The 12053-nt window shown below is 40.3% G+C and overlaps 1 protein-coding gene across 11 annotated transcripts in view; it reads right to left on the reverse strand.

The window, feature by feature from the left end:
- TLE4 (TLE family member 4, transcriptional corepressor) overlaps window positions 1–12053 on the reverse strand; it is a 142029-nt gene that overhangs the window by 99726 nt on the left and 30250 nt on the right. For 8 of the 11 annotated variants that reach the window (XM_044767620.2, XM_044767619.2, XM_044767616.2 and 5 more), the window contains exon 5: window positions 6968–7030. The exons of the other annotated variants lie outside the window; for them this stretch is intronic. In XM_044767620.2, the coding sequence (XP_044623555.1) occupies window positions 6968–7030 (63 nt within the window). The remainder of the gene's footprint in view (window positions 1–6967; window positions 7031–12053) is intronic. 11 annotated transcript variants of the gene reach the window in all.

Genomic DNA, 12053 nt, shown 5'->3' on the forward strand with positions numbered 1-12053 from the left:
TCCAGCAGCCTCGGAGCAATCCAGTTTCAGTAACTCAGGGAACAAGAAAATTCAGCTATGGAATTACAGAGGAGTGGGGGAGGAGGGGAATATTCATCCTCCTTGGCACTGAATGACTAGAAACAAGTTGTAGCAGGGGCTGGCCCCGTGGCCGAGTGGTTAAGTTCGCGCGCTCCGCTGCAGGCGGCCCAGTGTTTCGTTGGTTCGAATCCTGGGCGCGGACATGGCACTGCTCATCAGACCACACTGAGGCAGCGTCCCACATGCCACAACTAGAAGAACGCACAACGAAGAATACACAACTATGTACCGGGGGGCGTTGGGGAAAAAAAGGAAAAAATTAAAAAAAAAAAAATCTTTAAAAAAAAAAAAAAAAGAAACAAGTTGTAGCAATCTGCTGAAAACAAGGTTAAAGATAAATAATGCCATTTCTCCAAAGGTAAGGATGACTATGGGTTTAATAAATGGGAATTAGGAAGCCACTGGTCATGAGGAACCACTTTTATGCTCTCTCACTCCCTCCAGTAAGGTATACACATTTCAGGTTACTTTAGGCTGTGGTTTGGAAATGATTTGAGGCCCAAGACATTAAAATGGATCAAGTTTGATGCTACAAAACAATCAACCTGAGTTAATTTTTCTAAGATGTCTTAAAACTCCACAAAACAAAGAGTGATTTATCCAATACATCTTCCACGATATGTACTTATGCGAGAGGAAGACTGTCAAAAAATTTGATCCCATTTTCCCCAGTTCAAGAACAATACATGTTCACAAAACAGTATGTCTGAGATAGGTAAGGTGGAAAGGACTAATTTAAAGACTTGAAAAATGTTCCACTCACAAGATGAGATTTCCCTAACAATAACTTTTCTAGCTTCAAGTGGCATTTTCCTTCCAGCAAGGCTACCACAAAACACGGCAGGCATATGTGTGATCTGCTCTACCCATCATTTGATTGAGAGGTGTCTTCAAGAATCTTTGTACTTTTTAAAATATGAGCATAAACATAAGCTGTGCTTTTAGACCTAGACGGCCCACAGGGCCCATACCATCCATGTGAGTTCCTTTCCACCTTTTGTGAATGGATAAATGATAAACAAGACCTGACAGGTGACTCTCTTCCTTACAATTCAGACCTGGGAGGAGACTTCTATAACAAGAACTATGCATTACTGTATATTTTCTGTGATAAATTAAAATATGAGTTGTGCTGACTATCTAGTCGGAGCTAAAGTTTATCATGCAAAGACACACCATTGGTTCAATAGGACCTCCCTTCAAATCAACACTGGCAATAATAATAATGACCACTATTGTTACTTAATACACAGCACTGTGACTAGAATCAACTGCTAGTTGTCTCCTGATATCCCTTCTCTTACATTAGTATAAGTTTTAGGTGGGCATAATGGCCACTCAGCTAAGACCACATTGCCAAGTCTCCTTGCAGCTGGCTGTGGGCAGGGAACTAGGCATTGGCCACTGCAAAGTGAGCAAAAAGGTGAGCATCCTCGACATCATGCCCTTAAAAGAAAACACACACGCCCTCTCTCTCTTTACCTTCCTGCTGGCTGGGGCAGGACGTGATGGTGCTAGGGATGATGAAAATCAATAGAGAAGGGACTTGAGTTCACCACATCATGAAGTCACCAAATTAGCTACAGCTGCTTCTATGCAAACTGTTATGTCAGAGAGAGAGCAGCTTTTAACTTCACTAAATCACCATTCCTTTGATCTCTGTTAAAGCAGCCAAATACCCAGCTAGGTCCTTTACACTGTAACTTATCCTCATATAACAAACCCTACAGCACAGATACCATGTTATATGGATGAGGAAACTGCAGCCCAGAAAAGCTGGTATTTTGCTCAACATGATAATGAGAGAAGCAAGCGGCTGAGCCAGGATTTGGTCCCAAGTCAGCCTGACCTCAGGCTCTTACCACACTGCCTCTCACATAACTCTTCCAATGAACTCTGCTCCTTGTTAGCAGAGCAACACATTTCTGAAAATACCACTGTACCCTGGGGAAAGATGTTCAACTATAAGGTAAGACCCTTTCACCTACTGACCTACAGCCCACCAGGAGTCTGAAGCTCTCAAAGGTCTTAGGTGCACCTTGTTGATCACCATGAAACATACCCTAGCCAACCCAAAAATCCTCCCAATCAGGTCCTCAGCTAGTGCCCAATATATAATGTTTAAGCAATCTAATAGATTAAGATAATACTTACTGGTTTACCAAAAACAGAAAGTATTCCCTTCCTTCTGAAAGATAATCGGTGTGGAGCTAACTGCCCACCATTGGAAGCAGTCCTTGGAGCCGCACGGCCCAGCTACCTTCACAGGAAGACCGCCAGCCAGCTCCTTATGAAATATATACCTTGAATTCTTCCAGTTTTTACAAAGTCCTTCCTCTCCAAAGGTCTTGGAAACCAAAATAAGCTGGAATAGAATCCATTTCCCAGGAAAGGGAAAAAAACAAAACTAGCATTTACTATCCCAAGTGCTTTACATTTTAATACATATAATACACATTATAAAGATGGGGTTATTCTTGCCATTCTATAGGAACATTAAGGCTCTGAGAGATCAACTTTCCCAGCACAAAGCCAGTAAGAGGCAGAGTTGGTCGGATTCCAAATTAGCAGAAACGCTTGCATAAGCAGCACATAGTTTTAAATCTACATCAGAATCTCCTTAAAGGTGTGTTGAGGGGTGGGGCACTCGAGTTAAGTCCGTACTTACCGGCATCCTTCAACTCTGCCGAGGGGCCCATAAGGTCTAATGGTCTACAAGCTATGTCCTGAAATCACTGATGAAAAGGAGAGTCTATCCATATAAACTACTTGTAAAAACAAAACTAACTTCAGCTCAGCAACCAGGTATTTTCAAAACAGCCAGTTCCCCAAATGGACGCGAAGCTTGTTTTCCTAGAGCGCTGTGTGGGTAAAACCAGCCCCATCCCAAACCACTGCTCCTTCAGAGGGGAGCGTTACAGGCTGACCACCTTGAAGAGCTGTCACCTTCTGGATCTTTGCTTACTGGTTGAGGAGAGACAGGTGTTTGCTAAATTGGAAAACTAATTTTTGGAGCTAAAAGAAAATCACCCTTGGGGCTACCTAATATGCCTCACTGAGATTTTTTAGCTAGTTCACAGCCCTGGGTTCAGTTTTAATTTACACTTTTTTCCTTCTATAAGAAGGACATTAGAGGGAAGATAACCAATTTGCATTCTTCTGGAAGGCAATGACTAAAAAGGGGAGGGAGCACTGGCTCCAGGTCCTCCCAGAAGAAAACCTGGAGCTTCCCTGGCGCCGCGGCAGCCAGTACTACTGCCGGGCAACATGAGGAGGTGCTCACTGTGTGCTCAACCGCATGTGTATAATCCCAAGCAATCCTCACAGGGATCACACGCATTCCAGGCTATTATTAACCTCATCATACGGACAAGGAAACTGAGGCTTAGTGAGGGCAATCACTTGCTAAAGGTCACCCAGCTTAACTCGGTCATAGTAAGCCAAGCAAGGCCTAACAGGGAGGCCAGGACTCGACCCAGATGTGACTGTCATCATCCTGGCATCTCTTGCTTATGGAACTGCCAACAGGGAGTTGATTATTTATAGCTCCTCCCCAGCAAAGGAGACCCAAAGCAGGATAGAGAAGAGCTTCCCACTTGTGACTTTGAGATTTGCCTTTTAAAGAAGAAATCGGAGGGCACCAGAAGATAGATCAGTCTTACCCATTCCTAAAAGAAAGTGGGAACAAAAAACAGCTTCAGAGAGGTGGACTCATAACATTTCTCTGATAGTAGGGATCCTATAAAATTTTAAGAATTGTAGTTCCTCACTTTAATGGTAAGAGGTGGCAATATCTTCGTCTAATGCCCGGGACTTTGGAAGTGGTCTGTGAGTGCAACAAGCACATCATTAAGATATATATTGGCTATAACTTTTTAAAAAATGTTTTAGTGAAATCTAATAGGAAAGTTCTTTTTCCTGTGATTGTTATATACATAGACACAGTTCAAGTACTTTTGAACTACAATTATACAACCTTTACTTCTAAAGAAAAGTCTTGCCATTAAAACAATTTATTGAGTAGCTATCATACAGTACTATATATTTTTTTTAATTTCAGAAAATGTGACAAACTAAACACAAGCATTATTAAGCAGGTTCATTAATCAGCACATGGGAGGCTAAATTAAAAACAGACTTCACCTAGATGTCTGTAAATTTACCTCTTGTTCCTGTCAAACTCCAAAATCAACCACTGGGCTGCAGTTTATGTACCAGTCTTCAGGGAATGTTTCACTTTTTTTCTGAATACAATCACTTAATTTTTAAATAAAAACATTTTAAAATCAATTTGAATGCCACAGCTGCCGTTTTGGCAGTGAGACCGTCACAGAGAGAGCCGGTGTTAAAAGATGAGATTAAGAGCCTTCAGTCCTGGCACCGAGTGACGCTCGCAGCCATGCAAGGGTGATTTTCCATGCCTCTGAGGAGACAGGAAATAGAATTCACCTTCCTCTAAGAACCTGCCTCCTTCCCTCCCTCCAGATTCTGGTCCATCTGGCCTCAGGGTAGAAGTGAGGAGTCTGAGGCTCACCAAACGCCCACAGGAGGAACCAGGTGGGCAATGTTCAGACACAAAACATCAGAGAGGCCCGGACTGGACAGGAGCAAACGCGTCTGTGGCCCACACAGTAAAAGATAAACACACACCTTAGGAAACTAAAAAAAGAAGAGCCAATTAAATCCAAAGTAAGCAAAAGATATATACTGAATTAGGATTTAGAAAACCATGACACAGGTCATTCATTACACATGAATCAAGGATTTCAACCAAGAAATGTGAAAGTATTGGAGAAATAAATAGTTGGTAAGATTATGATGCCTATAGTCCCAGCCTCAAGCAGAAAAGGAGTTGCCAGCATCTCCCCATGGCTTTCCTCCACAGGGTACAACTTTCTTCGCCAATTAAGTCCAGTCCAGTCTTGCTCAGCACCACTCACATTACACATTCTGTTCTTATTGGACCCGCTCACAGAAACAACAGAACTCATGTGGGAAAACAACCTATTGGCAAATCACCTCCATCAACACCCCTAAGACCTCCTTCCACTTCTGAACATAACCCCACAAATCCTACAAAAATGCCATGGGAAAACGCTGTATCGGTGATTATACATAGGGGTCTGTGCCTGCAGAGGTCCAGGGCTAATACCACCCCAGGGATAATTCAAGCTTTTCTCTCTACCTTGGGGTATGACACCTCAGCCTGGTTACAGCTCTGTGCATTATACATTCTTCCCATTCTCCATCTCCATCAAGAAGACCTGCTAAAAGTAAGAAGAAATACACACTGGTCTGCATCAGGCAAAGGCAGCCAGGCTTCCCAAAGAAACGCAAACAGGCCCCTTAACTCTCCTTTACCACTCCATCTAATCTAGTCATCACAAGCAAAACCTAAGTAGGAGTAGGTAAATGGGGATACAGTGGGTGGTGGTTTTGTGGTCACATCTAAAGGGGGAGAAAGACAAGATACCCTTTGTTGTTTGTGATCCAGAAGAGCATTTGAATTCAGGATGTTAACCTAGGTCCACGGTTTGTGAACATGAGCACCCCCATGTGATACACAGCTGATGAAAGGTACTCATGGTTACTGAGGTCTAACCCAGCTCAGACCAAATAAGATGACACACAGGAACCCACCTATGTATAATACACGCGCATACTCAAATACCAGTTGCACGCTAACATCAGCACATGCCCACTTGTAGGCAGTCAAATGAACCGCTCTCCTGAAAAGCGGTGGCGCAACACACTTAAAAGAACTGAAGGGTAGGAGGACAGTGACTTGGTGCCTTCTAGCCCACAACACAAAGCACTGTGGCTGCAAGATATGCAGATACTCCATTAGCTAGCTTCTTCCTTCTCACAGCTGATCTTACCTGAGCAAATGAACCTTTCCAGCACTCCCACCTAAACTTTGTAACTAACAGAAGTAAGCAAACACAGAGGAAAAAAAGCCAGAAGGAAGTCACCAGGCAGTAGAAATGCGTCTCCTCATTCCACTGTGGGTACTTGCAGACAGCATGCACTTCCACTGGGGGTGAGCAAGAGAAAGCGAATGAGTGGACACCAGCCCTTGGCAATGGGTGAGAACCATGGTACCCAGAGCATTAAGTCCACTGAGTCTATGCTGCCTGTCTTTTTCCAAATGAACCAACAACACAGACTTCATCAGGTAATAATAAGTTTTTGTTTTGTTGAGGAAGATTAGCCCTGAGCTGACATCTTGCCACCAATTCTCCTCTTTTTGCTGAGGAAGACTGGCCCTGAGCTAACACCCGAACCCATCTTCCTCTAGTTTCTATGTGGGACACCTACCACAGCATGGCTTGCCAAGCGGTGCCAGGTCCGCACCTGGGATCCGAACCGGAAAACCCCGGGCCACCAAAGTGGAATGTGCGTACCTAACCACTGTACCACTGGGCCGGCCCCAATAAGTAACTTTTTCAAAGCAGCTAGCCAAAAAATTGCATTAGTTTGTTTACTGTGTAAAGCCTTTCTACTTGATATGTCTTCTGCCAACTCCTAATGCCAGTGATAAAAGTGTAGAACAAGCTCCTGTCCCTGGGAAACTTTTCATTTGACCCTATTAGATGCCATTATGACAAACAGTCAAAATTCTGAGCAACACTATGTCATCCAATGACAGCAAAATGTTTTACCAATTGAATTTTACTTCGCACATTAGAAAATATTCCATTATATAAACAATTATATGGCACTGCATATTAATAAGGTGTAGAAGTTGGAATGCAAACACTGTATCTTAGAAATGTGCAATACAAACACCAAGAGACAAGGCCAGAGAGTCAGTTCCACAATCCCTTTTCTGCAAAACCGCTACAATGGCACCTGCTGGCCCAGGCCCAGAAACCAGCTGCCTTACCTCTTGGGACAGGAAAGGAATGACTTGTGCACAGATAGCATTCAGTCTCTTGACAATCTCTGCCTGCAAAAAAGAAGAAAAAAAAAAAAGGAAAGAAAAGCAATAAAGAGAACAGTCAGCTGGTTACAAATTCCCGAAATATTAACAGGATGATATTAAAAAACACTTTATATTCTGGCTGGCATATTTCCTAAGGAAGAGAAAAACTCTCATCAGCAAGCCTATTAAAAGGAGTCAGTGACAACAGTGCCACATTAATAGCACAATTTACTAACCAGCATTCATCTTAAAAAGTCAACTTATTCAAGCACCAGGACAACATAAAAAGGAATTTTATTTTCATGACTGGAAATCAGCTTTCAAAAGCCTTCAACAGGACCCTTGTTCTTTTTAATGTGGTTTTTCCTAAGATTTTAGTTTAGAATGTAAAGAGACATTCTTCCCCACATCCCAGTGCCTCTCGATGAATAACTCACTAAACTTCTGCATCTGTGAGCTTTGTTTCAAACACAGGCACCGGGACTTAACAAAATCCCCAACCTCCCAAAGAACGGCATCCAACTAACCCAGTAAGTTGATTAATTCAGATCCTTAGTTCTAAATTCTTGGAGGATGGCATGTTTTCTTCAAGCATAAAAAATGCCAAATGTGTACCAACAGGGTTTTCACTGTGCAAAGTTTAGAACATGCTAAAATCTTCCTGTATTTAGCAGAAAGCAATCTGTATGTATATGAAGGTTAACCTTGGAACATTATCATTGTACTATAGATCTTCAGAAGTTCCAATAATGTCAGGTAACAGAGTTTATTCTCCAATAATTTTTGTAAGTACAAAAATTTTATACCAATAGGATGCTACACTAAGTTAAAAAAAAAAAGAAAGAAAAAGAAAAGAACTACCACCAAGTTTTTTTAAAAACCTCCCCAGAGCTTCACTGATGTTCATCTTAATTTGTATTATCAGATGGCTCCTGATATTCTTTGACATGTATGTGACATGTAAATATGTGGGTTTTTATATACATACATACAAAATAGCTTCTATTTTAATAATGCGATGGGGTAAAGGAGACAAGTGTTGAGAGGCAGAAAACATAAAGCAATTGCTATTCCTGAGGTTCTTAAAATAAATTCCATCCAGGGTCAGTTCCTCATTTTATAAGAGGACAAACATGCTCTTTTTCTTGCTAAGTCATGACCAGAATGACAGTGACACTCTACTTATGCAATCTAGGTTTCCGTCTTTCATCAGCAACCCTTCTGACTTTGTAGCTATGCAATCTTTTAAATGCCAGCACCTTAAAAACTTTGCCAGCCAAGAGAAAACACAAATTCACCATGAAGTTTCAAACCTAAGCTTTCCATTCCAGTCTGCATTCCTAAGAGGATGGACAAAAACGCAGCACCAATAAGCAGCAGTGAATAAGGACCCAACTGTGCTGACCTGATTTAATTTACTGCACTGGCCCCATGGAGCATTTAGCTATCCTTTAAGAATGCTTAAACCACCATGAAAAGCTGCAATGGGAATCACCAAACCACTCTCCACCTGGACGAACACAGCACAGTGGCTATGGGGTGACATTCCAGTGTGAGCTGAGAAAAGAGAGCAGCATTCACCACACTGAAGGCACTGTGTCTCAAAGGCGTTGGCTTGTTAAGCTTTTTGTGGGGAAAGGTGGAGGGGGAGAGAATAAAGATAATGAGACACTTTGGGGCAGACCAAACTGATGATTCTAATGCTTAGAACCATCTGCCAAGCATATTTTCCTCATTATGTTGTTTACATAAATAAAATAGTCCCTTGCTGGAAGGGTTGAAAAATGTGTGGGCACATAAGAAAACCGAGTTCTTTAGTTTGCCTACATAATCTAGGCAATAAAAACTACTCTAAGGAAACTTACTCATCTGGCAAAATAAAACCGAAGGTATTTATTTGGCTCCTTTCATTTTGGACCTAGAGTATTTTAACTCTGAGCAACCATGAAAAAAAGAAATCTACCTTTTATTAAAAATACATGTAGAAAAGTAGAAAAGCTGTCTTATTGATTTTGTATGTTAACATATACAACAGAAAAGGGGAGGGGGGGAGGAATCTTCCAAACTCTTTAAAGGTCTCCTTTTGTTTAAAAGACTTCTTAATTTCTTTAAGTTGTCCTGCCAAGGCATTTTCATGGTCAGGCTAATTGGCGGCAGGGCGGGTGGGAAGTGTGTGTGATTTCATAAAATTAAGCAGGCCATTCCTCACTTTGAAAGCTAAAGTTGCCTCGGAAACACTGCGGCTTCCGTGGTCATCTAATTCTGCCTCTTTTGTCCCATAGGACCCAGCTTTAAGGAGGCATCATTTATTTACAGGCCTTTCCACTGGGCTTCAGCGATCAGCCAATAATACTGTGGACACACACTTCTAATGGCCTATGTTTTGAAACTGAGTCTAATCTAATGGCGTGGGGCCCAAACTCCTTTTCCAGCACAGCCATTAAAGGATGTAGGTTATTGCTGTTGTCACCATTGATATTTGTCATTGTAATGTAATTAGGGCCCTAAAATGATGCATTACAGCCCTTGGCACAGCTTCTATTAAAATCTTTTCTTCTGCTCACTGAACTGCGACCTGCTTTCTGATGAATAACAGACAGACAGCTTTAGGGTAAGGAGCAGATTCATCAAAGAAGAATTTTTCAGCTTTGGGGAAAGAGAGGGGAAAAAAGGCAACCTAGGAGGAAAAGCACTATGGGAGGAAAAGCCACAATACACATTTGAATTCCATCTGACCACTTGAAATTCTGATTGCGTCTGATGAATCTTGCTTAGACAATATATTCCCAGTCTTCGAATCACATGGTTAATCAGGGCTCTAATCTGCTATCCATCAGCCTATGCCAGGGCTGCAGCTTCCAATCAAATTTATTGGTGATGTGGCTCATGCATCCCTGAGCAAGTACATTCACAGATAGCCCATTTAACCAGGCAGAGACTCTGAAATACTGCTGTTAGGGTTCCTGGATGTTATCGTGGTATTGATGCTTTACGGACACTGCTAAACGACTGTCTGTAGATGCCCATGAATATTCCAAAACAGCATTAATGGCCCCAATAAAAGGACAACTGTTCATGCCAAAATATAACAAAATGATTGTTTTTGCAGCCAAAGTTTGTCAAATATTAACAATTTTTGACACTTCCATGACATCTTCCCCTATCCATCAAAATATTCATTTAAAAGTTCCACACATAGTATTTTCCTACCCACAAAATTCACTACCATTCTATTTTCTCCTCTAATTTCCCATCTTTACACCACCCTCCAGTAAAAAGAACCAATAAATATGATGACCATTTCCACTAAAAAAAAAAAAAACCTATTTGGGCAAGATATCTTAGAAAAGGGCAACTTAGCAAAAAACGGCCCTCCATGAAAACACCCTGGCTGTGCACCCAACACCTGGCACATGAGCGCTGACAGGCTAACTCACTCCCAAGTGGTGACGGCCACTCAACTGGGAGCATGACCATCAGTAATGAAACAGGAAAACACTGGGAAGAACTTTTCGTCCCTTTTTTCTTCACACTCCAACTCAAGAACATTGGAAAATTTATTAACTACCTTGCATCATGTGAAAGCAATGCCATGCACTGAAAAGAAACGCCACAATTCAATCACTAGATTAAAAAGCAACAACACCAAAGCACACAATATCCAATATGTATTTTCTTTATCACTTATAACAACTTACATTCGTCATTTAAGTAAGACAAAAACTAGCTAAGCCTACACTTGAATTAAATTACATCCCCTCTAATAGCCCTAATATAATAAAAATCTAATTTTTATCTAGATTATTTCCGCCTATGATTTCCTTAAAAAATCAAACAAATTTTAACAACATAATAAACTTGAGAGAAAGTACAGATAACTTTATTTTAGTAATCAGAGACATATATCAAAAGCAATTGTTGGTTTAAAAAATATTTCTCATCAAAATAAGAACGCTACTAAACAGTATTGTTGAAATAAAACAGAATAACGAAACATTATTAGGAAGCAGCCAACCAGCAAAAAATAAACAAAAAAAACCCCTCAAAGCCCCAACAATTATAGTTTCAGGAAAACTATAGGATGATGAGACCTTTTAAAAAGTTTTAATACTTTGCAAAAAAAGTCTTAGTCGTTTGAAACAGTCCTTTCGGGACCTGTTAGATGTCCTGTTAAATTGATTCTTACAATGTTGTCACTCATTTTATTGTTTTATTAAGCAATATAAAGTATTATAGGTTATTACCTTTTACAATTAATTTGTTTTCTACAACAGTTGCTTTGCCAAAAGACTTTTTTTAAAAGATAAATTTATTTTTTAAGTGTTTATCAAGAACATATACTCATTCATTATATACAAGAACTTTTAAAAAATGAGGAAAAATTCCTTCTTATTCTGTCTGAAATCCTTTTTGGAATAAGCACAAATAAATCTTGCAACCCTCTCCTTCAGCCTCCTTTTACCACTACAGAACCAGGACTGCAATTTTTGATATCAGTCAGAAAATAAATTATCTCAATTTGTTCATAGATGTGTTCCAAATTTTCTGAGAAATGGCACAACTTCTGGAACTGATCCTGCCTGCCCCTAGATTAAAAAGCCAGAGGACTAAGGAGAAATTCCTCCTGACTTAATAAAAATCCAGACTAAAAATAAGGAAAAATATTCAAGTAGTACTATTTCTCAAAACTGACAACTCAGTTTTTATCTTGTCATCAAAATTCAACCTTACAAAAGAGATAAGAACATGTAACGAATAAAACAAATTTTACGTATTAAAAAAAAAAGACTAGAATAAGGCTTAGAGTTTAGATCAGAGGTATTGTCAGCACTGCTAGCAAGCTGGTAAACCAGACACCCAAGTTTTATTTTAGTTGAGGTGCTTATTTTGTGCAAAATACTTTATATTGCTTAATAAAACAATAAAATGAGTGACAACATTGTAAGAATCAATTTAACAGGACATCTAACAGGTCCCGAAAGGACTGTTTCAAACGACTAAGACTTTTTTTGCAAAGTATTAAAACTTTTTAAAAGGTCTCATCATC

Source organism: Equus asinus, chromosome 23 (genome assembly GCF_041296235.1).
Source record: "Equus asinus isolate D_3611 breed Donkey chromosome 23, EquAss-T2T_v2, whole genome shotgun sequence".
Taxonomy (NCBI): Eukaryota; Metazoa; Chordata; class Mammalia; order Perissodactyla; family Equidae; genus Equus; species Equus asinus.